This window comes from Pogona vitticeps, chromosome 4, assembly GCF_051106095.1.
Source record: "Pogona vitticeps strain Pit_001003342236 chromosome 4, PviZW2.1, whole genome shotgun sequence".
Classification (NCBI taxonomy): Eukaryota; Metazoa; Chordata; class Lepidosauria; order Squamata; family Agamidae; genus Pogona; species Pogona vitticeps.
The window spans coordinates 133434178-133453819 of NC_135786.1; the positions used below are offsets into that span (position 1 = coordinate 133434178).

Sequence of the window (19642 nt, forward strand, 5' to 3'; positions counted from 1 at the left end):
TCAAAGAATATGAGATGCAGTTTTCATGAAGGAATATTGAGATTCTCATAAAGTGTTGTTATGTGTTGTTAAGTCTAAACCGACTTACAGCGTCACTAATACGGCTTTCATTTAAGTAGTGGCTTTACCAGTTCCACTCTTCCAATGAGTTTCCACAGCTGAGCCATGAATTTGAACCAAGGTCTCCTGAGTTCTAGTCCATCAGTTTGTCCAGTACACCACACTGAGTAAAGTGGGGGGAGAACACAATTTCCAAGAGCCTGAATTGAGATGAGATTATGCTGTTTTATAACTTACAGCAGCTACAGTATTTATTTTCGGCATATGATTTAAACCTGTTGTGTTTTATAAACTATTTATACATTTATCATTATCTTTTCCAATAGAGGCAGAGACTAATAAACAGCAGAGTATACACTAATGGAGAATCAGAGGTGGCTATCAAGGTCCCTGTCAAGCATACTATGGAGAATGGATCAGGGCTAATCAATGTGGCAGACAGGGGAACAAATGGGACTAGAAGAGATGAGGAAGCTGCCGAGGCAGGGAATGAAACAGAGAATGAAACTGATGACAATGAAAACAATGAGAATGATGAAGAAGAGGAGGAGGAGGAGGAGGAAAGCAGTCCATATACTCCATTTGATCCACCATGTAAGGAATACCTAGATGACATTTAATTGTTTCTTTAATATCTAAGATCCTGTTTTTTCAAAAATTCTTCAAGCATCCACAGTATATCACAGAAGTGAGTACACCCCCTCACATTTCATAAATATTTGAGTCCTTTTTTTTCATGTGACAATACCGAAGAAATGACACTTGGCTACAATGTAAAGCAGTAAGTATACAGCTTGTATATCAGTGTAAATGTGCTGTCCCCTCAAAATAACACAAGACACAGCCATTAATGTCTAAACCACTGGCAACAAAAGAGAGTACACCTCTAAGTGACAATGTCCAAATTGGGCCAAAGTAGCCATTTTTCTTTCCTGGTGTCATCAGACCCGTTAGTGTCACAAGTCTCAGGTGTTATTGTTCTCACTCTCTCAGACTGGTCACTGGAAGTTCCACATGGCAACTCATGGTAATGAACTATCTGAGGATCTGAAAAAATGAATTGTTGCTCTACATAAAGATGGCTTAGGCTGTAAGAAGATTGCCAAGACCCTAAAACTGAGCTGCAGCATGGTGGCCAAGACCATACTGTACAGTGGTTTAACAGGACAGGTTCCACTCAGAACAAGCCTTGCTATGGTCAACCAAAGAAGTTGAGTGCCCGTGCTCAGTGTCATATCCAGAGGTTGGCTTTGGGAAAGAGACATCTGAGTGCTGTCAGCATTGCTGCAGAGGTTGGAGGGGTGGGGAGTCAGCCTGTCAGTGTTGAGACCATTTGCTGCACACTGCATCAAATTGCTCTCCAAGGCTGTTGTCCCAGAGGGAAGCCTCTTTTAAAGATGATGCACAAGAAAACCCACATACGTTTTGCTGCAGATAAGCAGGCTAAGGATATGGATTTCTGGAACCATGTCCTGTGGTCTGATGAGACCAAGATAAACTTATTTGGTTCAGATGGTGTCAAGTGTGTGTGGCGGCAACCAGGTGATGAGTACAAAGACAAGTTGTCATGCCTACAGTCAAGCATGGTGGTGGGAGTGTCATGGTCTGGTGCTGCATGAGTGCTGCTGGCACTGCGGAGCTACAGTTCATTGAGGGAACCATGAATGCCAACATGTACTGTGACATACTGAAGCAGAACATGATCCCCTCCCTTCGGAGACTGGGCCACAGGGCAGTATTCCAACATGATAACGACCCCAAACAAACCTCCAAAACGACCACTGCCTTGCTAAAGAAGCTGAGGGTAAAGGTGATGGACTGGCCAAGCATGTCTCCAGACCTCAACCCTATTGAGCATCTGTGGGGCATCCTGAAACAGAAGATGGAGGTGTGCAAGGTCCCTAACATCCACCAGCTCAGTGATGTCATCATGGAGGAGTGGAAGAGGACTCCAGTGGCAACCTGTGAAGCTCTGGTGAACTCTATGCCCAAGTGGGTTAAGGCAGTGTTGGAAAATAATGGTGGCCACACAAAATATTGACACTTTGTGCCCAATTTGGACATTGTCACTTAGGGGTGTAGTCACTTTTGTTGCCAGCGGTTTAGACATTAATGGCTGTATGTTCCATTATTTTGAAGGGACATCACATTTACACTGTTATAGAAGGTGTATACCTACAGCTTTACATTGTATCCAAGTGTCATTTCTTCAGTGTTGTCACATGAAAAGATATACTAAAATATTTATGAAATGTGAGGGAGTGTACTCACTTCTGTGATATACTGTATTGTTGAACACTTTGGATAGGTCTGCTTCAATTATTGCAAGTTGTTTGAAAATCCAGACAAGATGAAAAGTTGTAGGAAAGAGGTGAAAGGTCTACATGAAGCCTTCCTACCCCACGCATGCACACAAACCCATGACAATCAAAGATACTGTTCTTCCAATCCCCCGACCCCACACACTGCTGGTCCCCGAGAGATGACGGATGAGGTCATCTGAGCAACAGAAGAAGGAAGTCAGTGTCTTTCTCTGTCATCCATGTTATGCTCCCATCTCTGTGCTTCTCTTTTCTCCAAGCACAGGAAGGCCCCAGGGAGAGGGAAGAAGAGAGCTGGTCTCTTTCTGTGGTGCCCAGAACTGACTGCCTCAGCTGAAAGAGTTGGGGCAGGATTGCTGTTTGTGGTTCTCTATATGTGATAATCCACACATACATGTATAGCTTTCAGCCCCAATGCTAACACCATGTGTGGCCTTCAAGGCCCCCAAAAGATGCCCTAATAATGGGACTAGCTAAAGAATTCTCTTCTCCATTTCACTATTTCAAAATTGCTCATGTTGTCATTTCCTTGGTGTTTGACATAAGCATTTTCTTCTTTTCTTCACTGAGCTATCATCTTTTGGAAAAAGGAGAGCACTAACCATGCCAGATAGTTGACCAGATAGGCGGGATATAAATCAAATTATTATTATTATTATTATTATTATTATTATTATTATTATTATTATTATTATTATTATTATTATTATTATTATTATTATTATTATTATTATTATTATTATTATTATTATTATTATTATTATTATTATTAACAACAACAATAACAACAATAACAACAATAACAATAACAACAATATTATTGTTGTTGTTGTTGTTAATAATAATAATAATAATAATAATAATAATAATAATAATAATAATAATAATAATAATAATAATAATAATAATAATAATAATAATAATAATGCCAGAAAGAATAAACTTTGTCTTGTGTCATTTTTTTGCAGCTGGCTGTGTAGAAATACTCAAGTGGCTGTTCACCTGGCCTCTGTCTTTGGTCTTGTACTTCACGGTGCCCAACTGTAACAAGCCTCGCTGGGAGAAGTGGTTCCTGGTCACTTTCACTTCCTCCACACTTTGGATTGCAGCCTTTTCCTATGTGATGGTGTGGATGGTAAGTAGTGGGTCCAACAAATGCTGGAGGGCACTGATAGGCGTGCCGTTCAGTTAAGAATATTGGAACATACAGAGAGCCTGGTGGGCCAGATCAACGTGCCTTCTTGGCTAGTGTTCTGTTTCTGGTAGTGGTCAGCCTGATGCTGTGGGGAAACATGCAAAGGAGGTCCTCAGTCCCTAAGTTTCCATTATCTGCCCTTCAGCAACCACTTACCAAGGCCCCTTAGTCTTATGGCACTGACCATTCCTCTGCAAACATGTTCATTATGTATATATGTTATATGTCTGTTTTCCTTTACTTTGCCTTCTCATTGCCATTGAAGCAGCAAAGGCAATGAGAAGCAGAGCTCACCAACGAATAGGAAAACCTACACTAGGTTGAGTTAAGTAGGTACATTTTAGTACAATCAAAATGAATCCTAATAGTTCATTTCATTTCTGTAGGTTACAATCATTGGCTATACTTTGGGTATTCCAGATGTGATCATGGGGATAACATTTCTGGCAGCTGGGACCAGTGTACCTGATTGCATGGCGAGCCTTATTGTAGCCAGACAAGGTAGGTTTATAGTACCAGTGGTGCCTTGACTTAGGAACGCCCTGACCTACGAACAGTTTGACTTACAAACAGCTCCAGACGCTAAATATTACTTTGAGTTACGAACGGAGCTTTGACTTACAAATGAAAACAAACTTTCCTGCCCTTTTTTTGACCTAAGTTCATCTTAGGTCAAAAGAAGAAAAAAGAAAAAAAATCCCCCTAGTGGTAGAGTACGGATTAACTGGCTTCGCATTAGTTCCTATGGGAACTAATGCTTTGACATACAAACCGTGCCTTGACATAAGGACAAAAAACAGCTGGAATGGATTAATTGGTTTTCAATGCATTCCTATGGGAAATGGTGCTTTGACTTACCATCGTTTTGACTTACGGCCACCGTTCCAATACAGATTAAGTTCGTAAGTCAAGGCACCACTGTATTTTAAAATGTGGATAACAAACTGCTGCTGAAGATCTTTGGAAGAGAACTGTTTCTTCTGCATTAAGATAAATGAACAGCTGATGCTAGGGCGCAAAATATATACTTGCAGTGAGTAAGGAGGCTGTTGAGATACTATTAGACACCTATCATTCAACTCAGGGAGAGACTGAGAGTGAGGTTCAGGCAAGAATATTATACATTCTCTTTCTCTGTCCTTCCCTGCTCTCATCACTAAGAACAGAGCATTATCATTGACTGGAGTGAGGATCCTACATTTATGGGATGCAGGATCTTACTGACCAAGATTGAACCTGTTCCATGTGAGCGTTCTCCTTTGTATGCATTCAGATAAACACATACAATCATAATGCAAAGAACTATGAAACTGTTTCTCCAAACTTGGTGATTGATGTGGTTATGATTTATGGGCAATGGCTGAAGCATTTAGTAGTTCTTAGTACAGAAGAAAAGACTGAGGTCAGAGCCCTACTGGCATATGCAATCACAAAAGCATAATCATGCAAGTGTTCTCCCACCTTCTAGCACGCTTTCCTTCACGTGACTAGTTGCACACTGGTTGCAAATTTGAGTGCACAGCCTACTGCGTCAAAGGCAGCCCATGGGAGGGGAACAACTGCTGCATAATTGCTCTTCCTCATGCAGATTTCCTTAACAGGAAAGAACTGGATTGATGATTACAGTAATGTGCACAGTATGCAGAAAGAATTCCTTTCTCTTTTTCACTCTCTGTTACCGTGCTAGAGCTCGAGATCATCCATTAAAATTGATTGGCAGCAGAGTCAGGAAAGAGAAGGTATGTCTTCAAACTGTGCATTATTCTTAGGGAATTTGCTGCCAACAGATGTAACCTTAGATGACCCTCAGAGAAGATTGAACCTATTTGTGGAGAACAAACCCCTTATAGCTATTACCGTGAGTGTTAATGGTAGCCTGTGTTCAGCAGGAAAGTATATTTTGCGTGTCAACTGCTGGCAAGCAGATGTTAAGTAAGAGTTCCTGTCTTACCTTTCTTGTGAACATCCAGGAAGCAACTGATTTCCTCATTTGTGGGAAAGAAATAAAACTGGACTAGATAGATTTTTGGCCTGATCTTATGTATTAATCACTGTGCAGAACAGAGATGAGTAAGAACCTTATAAATCTCTGTGGGATAGCAAAATGACATGGGCTGCATAACAGCAGATACATATTCATTCTCCTCCTTTTCTGCCCCAAGCTACCTGAAAAAAAAAAAGAAAGGTGGTGAATGGACAGACCAGTAGTATGTGGTTTAAAAAGAGGGATCCAATACTGATAATGAAGAAGGAAAGAAAACATGATATATGTCAGGATAGAGGACACTGTGTAATCAAAAGTCTGTGTAATCCTGAGTGTGTTTCATTTCCTTTTAGTGAGTTTGTGGCCCCTGTGCAAACAGCTAAGGAAATGAGAAGCTGAGGGCATGTAGAGAAGAATTCTGCAGCCAACTTTGACACATGTGGCTTACTTTGTCCTTTTCTTATACAATATTGTAGTCTGAATTAGATTTTATTGCATTTGGTCCCTTTCAGTGCAACAGCTCTAGTTCATTGTTACTTTGAAGACATATGTCTCTGCACTGAAATTGTAACAAATCTCAGTAGAACTCTAGCATAGACCTTCCACATCTCCCCACAAATCAAGTGGTGGATATTAAAATGATTGGGATAAATCCAATGTTAATCCCCTGTAGAGGATCCCAGTTGAGTTGTCTGAGATGTGTTAGCATCACGTGCATACAACATGTTGTTTTGGACGGGTCTCTCCACCAATTGGGGCTAGCAGTGGGTTTATCCCCCTGCTTCCAGTGAGCAAATCAGACCAGTCTAGAATATTTTGCTTGGATTGTTATTTGTGTAAATAGAGAGGAGAAATTATTACATGGGTAACTGTTGAGCCTGTTTATTCTTGAGTGGTGACTTACCATGTAGCAGAAAAACTAGACAGAGCAGAAAAATATAGGATTCATAGCTTTGTATGGAAATAGCAAGAGCAGTTCAGAGAAGAACAGAGCAGCCTTAAGACAATGACTTTCAGTCTGCCGTGATTCTGAGTTATGTTTTTGTGATTCTACAGGAATGGGAGATATGGCTGTATCAAATTCCATTGGAAGCAATGTCTTTGACATTCTCATTGGCCTTGGTCTTCCGTGGTCTCTACACACTCTTGCTGTGAATTATGGCTCTTCTGTAAGTCACATATTTACCTGAATTTTTAGAGATGTATTTGATAATTCCTAGGAAATCTTCAAATACTTACTCCCTTTAAAGGAAAAAAAACTGAACAGTTAGGAAATATCTGAATAGTATGCTTGTATCTGAATAATATAGGGCTCTTAATTATACAGATCAGTTGAATGTAAGTTGAAAGTTTTCATTTGAAAATGTAGAAATAAGCATAATAAAATGGATTTCCGTACCTTTCTGCCTTCCACCCCCCCCATCCAAGCCACATGGCAAAAGATATCTACATTGAAAATATATGGAATATCACATTCTGTGATGTCACATTCTGCAAGAAATATCCTGTTGCATAGCTCTGCCTCTGCAGCAGAAGTGATGTCACCAGCCATGACAGATTACTGCTAATTCCAGTGGGTGACCACGAACAAAGGAAGGCTAATTGCCGTAGAACAAAGGAGTCGACAACGGATGTCTGAACCAACGGAGCCTCAAGGCAACGCCCTGAGAGCAATTTTTATTGACTTAGCATGAGTTACATTGTATGTTGTTAGAATTCAGATAGGATACTAGTTACCTAATCGTAACCAGGATTGGCTGAAACAACTCTTTGATCTTATGCTCTACCTCAAAGCGAAAGGGAAGACAAAGGGGTTACCCCACCTGCTGGCAGTTGCTGCTTCCTGCCAGGAGTGTATGGACATCACTGGAACAGAATGCAGCTACAACCTTTAAGCAGAAGTTTCCCACAAGTTCCTTTATTTATTTTTTACTGTGTGTGAGTTGCATGCTGAGATACGAAGTTATTTGCAGCCCAAAATTTAAAAGTCTTAATTAGCTGCAATCTGCTGCAGATGGTGCCATCCTTCCTGTTGTGTAGATAGAATTACGCAACAGGATACTTGTCTATATTTCATTTAGAACATGTGATTGTCAGTTAACAATTTCTTTCTTTCTTTCTTTCTTTCTTTCTTTCTTTCTTTCTTTCTTTCTTTCTTTCTTTCTTTCTTTCTTTCTTTCTTTCTTTCTTTCTTTCTTTCTTTCTTTCTTTCTTTCTTTCTTTCATATACTGCTCCATTAATGCAAGCACTACTCTGGGCAGTTTACAGCTTAAAACTTAAAACCTCACAAGACCCCATATAACATAAATTCGAATAATATGCTGATACACAACTCTAAAGTCTAAAAATCACACAAAAAGAAAAGAGGGGAATAATATATCATTCAAGGGAGTTAGTTGTTGAAGGTTGGTTTGAATAATTTTATTTATTTATTTATTTATTTATTCGATTTTTACCCCGCCCCTCTAGACAACGTCTAATTCAGTTTTTACCAATTTCCTGAATGTAAGGAAGAAAAGAGTTTATTGTTTCTCAGTTGGTGAATTGTTCCAGAGATTGGCAGATAGCACTCAAAAGACTCAATTCCTTGCAATTGCCTTTTTTGGCCTCCCTTGGTGTGGCCACTTCTAGCAACATGGATTTAGAAGAGCACGTGGAACAAATAGCTGATTCCTGGGAGAGACGTTCCAACAAGTATTGAGATCCCTAAACCATTAAGAGCTTTATAGGTCGTAACCAACACCTTGAACTGGACAGGAAATGGACAGGGTGCCAATCAAGGTGCACCAAGACTGGGGATATATGTATGATCAAATTTACTAGTGCCAAAAAATCAGTCCAGCACCACATTTTGGATTACAGGAGTACCTAACTTGGAAACATAGTCAAGCTGCCCTTTCAGAAACCTCAGAAATTCATACCTGTGCATATGATCAGGTGCTTACATTTTTAATCTCATTGATCCAGCAAGTTCATTTAAATCAGAACTGTAGGCATCCATTTGTCAGGCAACCAGCTTAAAAAAATCTGTAAATGGAAGGATGATGAGAGAGGGCAGGGGTTTCTTTTCTTGCTCAGGGGAAGAAACATCTAAATACCAAAGCATGCTCCATAGCCCTGCAGGGGAGGAGGACTGATCCTGCAGTGACTGTTCCAACTAATCTACATTAAAGTAGTTGACTTCATTATATAATGGTAAAAAAGAGATGATAACTGAATTTGCTTGTTTTCTTCTTCTATCCTCCTTTCTTTTTTTTTTTCTTTATTATTATGGCCTAGTTGTTAAGCCACAGTTTAAAGTGGTTTGGCAGAAAGATATATAAATTAGTGCAGTTCAACCATGCAAGTTGCTTACAAATGGGAAAAGCTTTCCAGAAACAACCGCTCAGCACTTGTTGTTGTCATGTGCTGTGAAGTTGCCTCCGACTTATGGTAGTTATGAAAGAGTGATCTTCAGAATGTCCTGTCCTCAACAGCCCTGCTCAGCTCTTGCATACTCAAGCCTGTGGGAATACTCCTTTAGGAGTCCATCAGTATTGTATTTGGTCTTCCTCTTTTCCTGCTGCCTTCAACTTTTACTAGCATTACTCTCTTTTCCAGAGAATCCTGACTTACAATGTGCCCAGAATAGCACAGCCTCAGCTTCATTTCTACCCACAAATATAGTTTAGGCTTGATTTGATGTCAGAATCTTTCTGGCATTCCAGGGAATCTGCAAAGCTCTCCTCCAGTGCAATATTTCAAGCAAATCGATTTTTTTCTTGCCAGCTTTCTTTACTGTCCAGCTTTCAGGACTTTTGAATGCTTTATTTAAAAATAAGTTGTTATCAGTGTAGAGAGTTCTGTCCAATAGAAATGACCCAAATGTTAATTCCTTCCATATTTAATAGAGTGTATTAATGAAAGCTAGAATTATATGGGTACAAGTCAAATGTTTTACATATTCAACGGAGTTTCTAATTGAAAATGAAACTGTTAAATACGTATGTAACACTTAGAAATCTACATTATTGCAACCACAGTATGTGCTGATGCTTACCACTGAGAAGTTCTCAGCGCTCTGTGGTAATTGTGTGAAACCACAAGACCACAGAAAGCTAGAAATGACAGGAGAGGTTTATTAGCAACACAAAGGTATGTGCTGGATGGGAGTGGTTTACCTCACCCTTGCCCCCAAAAGTGTGCTTTGACTCTCCTTATTCTGGCCACTCCAATTAGTCGTCCAAAGTCTTAAGAAGAGAGGGGAATTGGTCAGCTACTTTTATTACTGCTTTTGCTTCTGCTGCTCCTTGTATTCCTAACATTTTGTGTTCCACCCACAGGCCTCATGTCTCCAACTAGATCTTTGTTCTTCTGGTGGCAATAGCTGCCATTGCTGAATATGGGAGAGTCATTGGGGTCAAGCAGCCAAAGGCTTGTGCATCCTTCCTCCATTTTGGTTGCAAAAATGGCACAGCCAGTTGTCATTCTGCTGGTGGCTGCTTCCTTCCTCTTTCTGTCTCTTTAACCCACTACTTGTACTTATGTCCCAGGGCCTCAGTGTGGTATGATTACCTCTCCTCATATGGTAATTCCCAAATTGGAGTACACATGCCATGTCAGATAGGTTAATTGCCAATTAAAAGCTTCTCTAAACTCAAAAGCCCAAAGAAACACAGCAACAATGGCTGTGATCTATAAGCTCATGTGGTCTTTGTCATTGGCCTGCCTTCTCTTTCAACTCTGTCCCATGCCATGTTTGCCACAAAGGCTTATGCTGCTGTGGATCTTGAACCGATGACTTGTGAGATGCTACCAAGGAATTCAGCCTGGGCATTATCACCACCTGCTTCTTGCCAAAAGAAAAAAAATGCAAGACGGCCAGGCAACTTTCATCAATAGTCACAGCAACTCAGCTGACAATCCCTGAGTGCTATGAATGTTTCACTTTTTGACTGCTCTGAGGAAGTAAGACTTGCTAAGTGATAAATCAGCTTCAGCATTGCACAGCAGCCAGATTGTACACTGACACACTTTGACCTTTGTTGCCCCACTTTTCTGCCTTACTTGCACACAATCTCACCTGGCCACCTTGAAGCCTTTGCCCCTAAGTTGTGAAAGCTGGATCAGACACAACTGGAGGACTGGATAACAGCTGGACGGAGGCTTTATACACATAATACTGTATGCGACAAAGGGCATATTCTGGAAGCAACTGTAATGAGTGGAAAGGAGGAGTCCGTTATGAGTGGAATAGCCTTGAAGCTGATGTTTCTAACTGCCTCTCCCATGCTAGAAACACTATAACATTAAGCTAGGTGCATCGTCCATAGTATTTGCCTGGAGAGGGGATCATTTGTGGCAACAAGGAATATTTTTATATACATTGAACCTGCAGGAAGATCACTGTGAGTTGGAGCATAGACTTTTCTTGCCTTTTCTTAAAGCCAAATGCTGCATCAGAAGTGGAGACAGTGTGCCATTGTTCCTATTCTCTGATTGTTACTTTGCATAAACGATCCCTGTGCCAGTTGAAGGGAGAGGGTCTGTGTAAGCCAAGAGATACCAAAATATATTGATATGTTAACAAGTTTAGATATGTTTTGCAAAGCAACCCACTTTAAAAAGCAGATTAAAGCTCTCAAACAGTGGCACTCTCTACCTTTCATTCCCTCCCCCATCGCTGCTCCCAGGTATGATCCCTAGTATCTGAAAAGCCTAGTGATCTTACAGAGCAGGAAAACCTAAAAGAATGTCTGTTTCAGACCACAGAGCAGGAGAGAAGGCTTTCTTTAGTTGTGGTATGTAATTTTCCACTCAATCCTTAAGAGAAACACAGTCAGAAAATGCAGCTGGAATTGGCTGGTTGTTGTATGTTGCTTTCTTGCAACTCATTAGACTGCAACTACATAATCAAATACCATGGGATTTGCTTCACTTATAAAATGAGTGAATTTGAATTACTTTTTTACTGACCACATGTTGCAAAAGCTGAATCGAATCAGTCCAGTTCTTTTTGCTCCCAAAGCAACTTTTTCTCTCTCTCTGTGGTGCTGGGGGGCTTCTACTTTTTCAATCTGTAGGTAGTGTTTCGGTACTGTAGACAGTTGGAAGATGATATTCAGGATCGAGGAACACGCACATATATACACACGCATATTCTTTCATCTCCTGCAATTGTCCTCTGAATTTTTAAATTTTTCAAAATTTCTTACATATGTGAGATTAGTGCTACATTACCTTATTGCTGGGTCCTTGTTATTATTATTTTCTGTATTTATGCCTGATAAAAGGATCTGCAGAGCCAGAGGAAGGATGGAAAGAAGAGGGGCTGTGGGCTGGGATGCAAACTGTATTACATCCAGTATGAATGGTGACAGTAACCTTCTGATGGAATCCTCAGCTCCTGTGTGAGCACTGTCTGAGATTCCAAATGCAATACAGGCTGTGAAGCAAATTCCCAGTGTAGTCACACCCTCAGACGATGTTGTATCTAACCTAGTAAGCCCCTCATTCATGAACAGAAATGAGCAAGTGAAGTAATGAAGTCTATTGCAGCCAGCAGGGGGAGTTTTGACAATGCTGTTTAATCCATTTCCCCCACATGAGTCATTCACTGTATGCATATTCCTGGCTCCTTGCAGATAATTTTTCCTTCTCATAGATTTTTCAACTCCAGTTTGAGCTGTTCTGTTTAATTCTTCTGCTTCTGCCTACAAGATGGCACAACTGATGCATGTCAAGTATGCCTTACTAACACCTCAACCCAGGGCTGATTTACAACTTTATTGCCAGTTACAGTTTTTTAAAAATATGCCAACAGATACTCTCTCCCCAGTGAAATCCAGCCTGTATTCCAGAAAATACTGCTGTGATGTCTATTGTGGGCAGCTGAGCTTCCTGATGCAGTGCGTTCCAGAGCTACAAAGCTGTCATTGCACAGTCCTAGATAACTTTTCACCAGGGAATTTTCCTTGGGGAAATTAGCCCTTTCTGTTTACTTAAAAAAAAAAACTTAAAGATCTGGCTGTCTAGGGAGAGGACAAAATAACAGTGACTCAAGGTTTATTGCTGTCCTAGACAAACTGAACCACTGCCCCACCCATCTTACTGTTTGATCAGCACCATCACAGCCTATCAAATGCACGTTGACTGTAAAATTGTTTTCTTACCTTTGTTGTTAATGCCCTGTCCTTAAGGAAGATGCCTTAGGGACAGGGTCTGAGAAGTCCAGGCTGTGAAGTCCAGGCTTGTCCAATCTAATGGCAGTTACTCTTGTCTCCAGCAGGATCTTTCCTCGCCATCTGTTACCTTATCCTTTTAATCCAAGAGAAGGCATCTGGGGTCCAGTTTCCTGCCCTTGCGATTTTTTTTTTGTGGGCCAAATAAACTATCAGCAAAGCAAAGCAAGCAAGCAAGCAAGCAAGCACATACATACATACATACGCACCTACCTACCTACCTACCTACCTACCTACCTACCTACCTACCTACCTACCTACCTACCTACCTACCTACCTACCTACCTACCTACCTACCTACCTACCTACCTACCTACCTACCTACATACATACATACCTACATACATACCTACATACATACATACATACATACATACATACATACATACATACATACATACATACATACATACATACATACATACATACATACATACATACATACATACATACATACCAGAATAATTATAAAGCAATGGCAACCAGAAATCACTGGAAATAAACCATTTCTGAGTATTCTCCTTCTGGAAAACCCTGAAAAAGGGGGTGCCATAAGTCAGAATTGACTTGACAATGCATGATTATTATTTTACAATGAGATATTCCACATTCAAAGCATGTGCTCTAAAGCAGTGGTTCTTAACCTGGGCGATAATGCCCCCCGGGGGGCGATTTCATTTTTCAAGGGGGCGGTAGAACGAAAAGGGGCGGCGTGGGGTCGCTGGAGCAGAAGGGGGCGGTAGGGGGGCGCTGGAGCAAGCCAAACCTGTGAAGATGGCTGCAGCCTTTTTTGCAATGTGCATGAATATATATTTTCCTCTTATCTTAATTTAGTTTCAGAGTTTTCGTCTTGAAATTTTTAGTTCCTGCATTTTATGCCCTTTTTATATTTCTTTTTGAGTCTTAAAATTCGCTTGCAACTAAATCATTAAATGTTACTTTTTGGGGGCATTTCATTTTCTTGGAATTGAATTTTGTTTTCAGGGGTCATTGGATTTAAGTATCTTAAACAAACAAACAAACAAACAAACAAACAAATAAATAAATACATAAATAAATAAATAAATAAATAAATAAATAAATAAATAAATAAATAAAATATAATAAGAAATAAGAGGGGGGCAATGATAACTTCCTCAATGGCTCAAGGGGGCGTTTCTTTCAAAAAGGTTAAGAACCACTGCTCTAAAGCAAGACTGTTTTCCCGAAATGGCCAGTGGAATGCTGTTGATTATGTCTAGAAATGGCAAATGGACAAAAGCTCTCACAATTCCACTGGCTGTGGAATTCTGGATTCAGTCATCTTTTAAAAAAAAAAAAAAACATTTTCAGTATTGGGGAATGTGCCTTACAGTGTAGGTGATATCAGCCCAGGTGATGAGCTACAAAGCAACTGCCTTCTACTGGGCAAGCTCTCTCCTGGAGGAATTTTCAAAGTGGAGAGAAGCTGTGCCTCCAAGGTAGTTCTCTTAAGTTTTTATTTTATGGGTGAACTAGTCCTGTGAAGGAGTCAACCTCAAAAGTTAATTAAACTCGAAGGGTTCTTGAGCAGAAATGTGATCTTTGGCAACCACAACACCCAGCAGTGGCCGGCATGTCTGAATGAACTATTATGGAAAAAATGTACTGTACGTTTCAGTGGTAACTGGTTAAAACTCGCACTTGAAGCTGAGAACTAATCTATTGATTGCTTTCTTGATTTATTACTTTCCTGTACCCTAGCTCTCCCATATGTTCCCTTTCTTCTAAACCTAGTTGAGAGATGAGTGAAAAATCCCTGTTGCTGAAATGTGCAGTATTATTTACTAAGCTAGTAAAACAGCAAATTACTTTGGTGCGTAAAATTCTGATTAGATTTGCTCCCTCGATTGAGAACAGCTTTACTAGGCAGGAAAAAGGTCCAGCTGGTGAACAAACAAGAGACACATTGTTAAAAGTGCATGAACTTTTATCCTCGGAGTTATTTTGTGGCGACAGATGAATGCTGTTTCTCCACTTTTTCTGTGCATCTGTCAGCCCAGCTGAGCAACCAAGTTCTGGAAGACATCCCATCACCTTTGGAAGAAGAACAGTGCTCTGCTAGTTCTTCTCTGAACCCTCAGAACAAATGGCAGTTTGCCATTTAAAATACTTTTGTACTCTAGTCAAAACAAAAGCAAGCCAAATGATACTAGATTATGTGCCTTATAAAAATATCTCTGAAAACAATCACGTTTCTTGAAAATTGACTAACTGCACAGGATTAACAAGAATCTTGCAAGCAGAGTCATTCAGTTTAGGACTGATGGAGACTGGGAAATAATGATAATTTTAGAAGTTCATGCTGGACCATGCTTGTTTATTTTGTCACAGTCTAGACAAAATGATTTGATACATAAACAGTACAAAAAACGAGATATGTTTGCACATCAACTTTGTGCTACAGGTATTTGGACAATCATTGTACTCCAGAGTTGCAAACTAAAAACACAGATATGCACATTTCTAGTTTACACACCATCAGTGGCAAACCCTCTTTCAAGCCACCTTCAATTCTGAAAAACTATAATCAGACCTATTTTTAGCTAAGATATGCCATGCTAACTTCCTTCATTCTGACCATACACTGTAAATTCATTTCACCAGTTCTCCAAGTGTTAATGTCTTCAAATTACAGTGGTGCCCCACTTAGTGACGTTAATCTGTTCCGGAAAAACCATTGCTAAGTGATTTCATCGCTAAGTGATTTTAGAAAGCCCATAGAAACGCATTAAAATGCGTTTAATGCATTCATATGGGCTTAAAAACTTACCTTTCAGTGAAAATCCTCCATAGTGCCACCATTTTCGCTGCCTCTTAAGCGAGGAAAAACAGCGGGTGGCCATTTTGTTTTCCTGGTGGCCATTTTGAAACCGCCGATCAGCTGTTAAAAAAGGGTCACTTTGCCATGATCGCTTCCCCGCAATCATCGCAAAGCGAATTTTCCCCATAGGGAGCTAAGCGATCACTTTTGCAATGGCAAAAAGTCCATCGCTAAGCGATTTCGTCACTCAACAGAACGATAGCTAAGCAAGGCACCACTGTATATGTAGCTGAATGGAGCTATGTACTAAAATACCTAACATATTTACTTCTGAAGTAAGTGAAAGCAAAATTAATAAATTTGCTCAAAAATAAGTTCCAGTGAATTCAATGGAGAAACGGCCATAATTTTGCTGCCCAAGAGACTACAGGGTCAAATTTTGAAGGAGTTGTTTGTTACCATTACAGGAAATATCCATTTCCCTTAATATCTAATTTGACTTTGATCTACTAGTTAGGAAGTTCCCTGTCACAAGCTTATGACATCTTCCTTTGCAAGTCTTTTCTTTGACATTCTTTCAGTTCTTAGTCTGCAGCACAGACTGCATCACACAAAATGGAGAGCTCAACAGTAAATACATTACTGGAGGTTGGTGGGGGGGATCCAGTGTCAGAGTAGGAATTCCTTCATTCATTCATGATAGTCAAAGAAGCTACTTCTCTCAGGAAGTAGATCTACTGTAGATGTTCTAGATCTAGATGCATTTACAAAAGAGCATCCACTGCTACTGAAGGCTACAGAAGAAAGGAGAAACATTGGAAAAAGTCCCTACACTATATTTTACCTTCACTAGACATAGGTGAGGGCTTTTTTCCAATTTATTTTTTATCAGAACTTATCAAAATTCAAACTCAAATATGGGAGGAAGTGAAACTGACAGAGTTGCTCATTCCTGATCCCCACAAACTGTGAGGTTTGGCTTAATGAATCTGACAAATCAAGATCACCTAGAGCGCTTCATGACTCTGTGGGATACACTCTTGTGCACACTACCATTCACCTGTGTCAAAAATCAGCCCTGACAGTGGTTTTTTTGTTTGGATACGAAGTGGCTAACTGATGAAAAGAAGAGCCAGCTTCTGGCATTTTCCCATTTGGCGTCTTTCTGTGAATGGTAGAGCTTGGCAGAGGTCCTTTTCTCTGCTACAGTTCTCCAATGGCCATAAGCAAGGAACGCGGACTGCTCAATGGTCCACTGTGAAGCCTTTGCATGGCTCTTTGCAGAGAAAGCCACTCAGATCTGCTCTGACCCAGATGCTGTAGTTGATGCATGTCCTGTTGATGTAACTTCGGCCTCTGCTTGTCCCATTATAATGGATCTTTGGAGAGGGGAAAGCCACAATGTGTATGCTTGACCTTTGCCCTTCCTGGCTTATAAAAGCAGCCGGAGGAGGACTGGCAGAGTGGATTGAAGGAGTGGTGAATGCCTCCGGCAACAAAATAATGTGCCAGAATGTGTCGATGAAGTTGTAGTAAGACCTCTGTGTGTGTGTGTGTGTGTGTGTGTGTGTGTGTGTGTGTGTGTGTGTGTGAGAGAGAGAGAGAGAGAGAGAGAGAGAAACCCTCCTTAAACCCTACTGTATTGGATAGTTATTGGCCAGTCTTAAATATTCCATTCTTGTGCAAGGACTTAGGGCATGTTATGGTTCAGGCCTGTTTGCAGAACGGAGATAGCTTTGGTCACCTTGATGGATGACTCACCGGGAACTGGAAAGGGAAAGTGTGTCCCTATTAGTTCTGCTGAACTTCTGAGTGGCTTTCAGTACCATCAAGAATGGTATCCTTCTGGGGAGCCTTTCTGGGAGGGGGTAAAACCACTGTTTCACAGTGGTTCTAATCCTTCCTTGATGGCTGAACTCAGAAGGTGGTATTCCGGAATCCTGTTTGACACCCTGGCTAGTGCTCTGTGGCATTCCTCAGGGCTCAGTCCCATCATGTTATTTAAAATCTACATGAAACTGCTGGGAATGGTTATCTGGGGTTTTGGGATTCAGTGCCATCACTGTGGTGATGACACCCAACTCTATCTGTCCTTCCCATATGATTCCAAGGAAGCTGTTCTGCGCTTAGACCAGAGTCTGTTGTCAGTGATGGACTGGATGAGGCTGACAAACTGAAACTTAATCCAGACAAGACAGAGCTGCTCTTGGTCAGTCACAAGACAAATCAGGAGAAAAGGTCAAGTCCGCAGCTCAGGTGTGGTCCTAGATTCAACCCAGAGCTTGGATGTACAGGTTTCAGTGGTGGCCAGGAGTGCATTTGGACAATTAATGCTGGTGTGCCCCTTGCACTTGTTTTTCGGGGTGTCTGATTTGGCCATGGTGATATATGCCTTCGTTACATTCTGTTTGGACTACTGCAACATGCTCTCTGTGGGGCTGCCTTTAAAGACTGTTCAGAAATTTCAGCTGGTTCAAAATGCAGCAGCCAGACTGCTGACTGGCACTTGTTAAAAGGAGCATGTAACCCCCTTATTACAACTGCATCATTGGCTGCCAGTTTCTTTCCAGGCACAAATCAAAGAGATTGTTATTACCTATAAAGCCCTATGCTGCCTGGGTCCAGATTATCCAGAGGATTGTATCACCCCACATGAGCCTTCTCTGTTTTTAAGATCTTCTGGGGAGGCCCATTTTCTTAGTTCTAACACCTTCCCAAGTTCGCCTGGCAAGGACACAAGAGAGGGCTTTCTCAGTGGTTCCTCCCAGGCTTTGGAATGCATTGCCCATGAAGGTCATGCAAAGACCTTCCTCTTCAGGCAGACCTTTACACAGTACGTTATCTCAGGAATGCTGGGTTTTAACTTAGAGGTTTTAAAAGTTTTAAAATTGTTGTTATACCTCATTGTTTTAATTTTAATGCATGTCTAATTGGTTTTTAAATGTGATATTTATATAGTATTTTAAAATTGCTTATTTTACCTGTTGTGAGCTGCTTTCGTTCCCCTAAACAAACAAACAAACAAACAAATTCATATTGTGATATCAGCTGTCTCCCAATGGTAGTGCTTGTGTGGGGACACTATTGGCCAGGTGCCAGAATGAGAAGATAGTGATCACCCCCTGTTTTGATCCCAGTGGGGCCCAGTTACTGCATGGAGAATGTTTACAGCCGTCTCTGCATGGTCATCATAGCATATGATCCAGTAATCCTTGGAAGGGAAAAAAGGGGCATGATAGACTTGTATTGGAAGTTAGGTCTTCCGAAGGCTCTTAGCTGCCATCAGTAAACAGAAATGGAATGTCAGTGTTAAGAAGCCCACATCTCTCAGAGACCACTGGTAATGATGTTACAGGCCAAATCTGAGTTCAGGTTTGACCAGTGCTGGGTTCGAGTTTTTCTGGCAAGGACCACAGGCTAAGACACAAGACAGCTGAACAAGCCAATTTTATTAAAGTACAAAAGTTCAGCTGAGCCTCCCATCCTAAAAGCAGAGGGAGGGACCCAGAACAAAGAGTGAGCCAGTGTTTTATAATGGTTACAGACAAAGAGCCATAAAAGTACTACATTGCTATTGGTCATCTGTGCCTGAACTTTTGGATCTCAGCCGTGATTGGACTTCAGGTGTTTCTCCAGTTGACCTATTATTGGTCATCTGTACCCCAACCTTGGATCCTGCTCCTCATTGGATCTGAGATGCTAACTTAGCCAATCTATTGATCAGAAGAAAATATCAGTTTTATGCCCTGATGTTTCTTTGACTTGTGCCAAAAATGTTCCTGAAAGTCTGGGGACATTCCCCCTTATCCATTGATATGTTTATGTGTGTTCTTCCTGAGTCTCCGTGTGCCCTTTAAGGGAGGGTAATTCAAGAGTATGTCATCTCTGGCCTTCCTGCCCTCCAGTGCATTCCAATGTAGCCATCTGGCCACTTTACCACCACAGTGTCAGTTCCTGGTGTAGGATGGGGGTTTCTTTGTTTATTTAGATGCCCCATGGATGGGCCATAAAATCCCATGAATGGCCAGCTCTGTAGGCCTGAATGGTCTTTGTTGTGTCCTCCCCCCTCTGAGGGGCAG

General features: G+C 40.9%; 1 protein-coding gene across 2 annotated transcripts in view; it reads left to right on the forward strand.

Moving 5' to 3' along the window:
- The window catches only part of SLC24A3 (solute carrier family 24 member 3), a 226470-nt gene that overhangs the window by 198233 nt on the left and 8595 nt on the right, over nt 1-19642 (forward strand). For both annotated transcript variants that reach the window (XM_078392558.1, XM_072998426.2), the window contains exons 12-15: nt 387-654; nt 3350-3516; nt 3963-4077; nt 6617-6729. In XM_078392558.1, coding sequence (XP_078248684.1) covers nt 387-654; nt 3350-3516; nt 3963-4077; nt 6617-6729 — 663 coding nt within the window. The remainder of the gene's footprint in view (nt 1-386; nt 655-3349; nt 3517-3962; nt 4078-6616; nt 6730-19642) is intronic.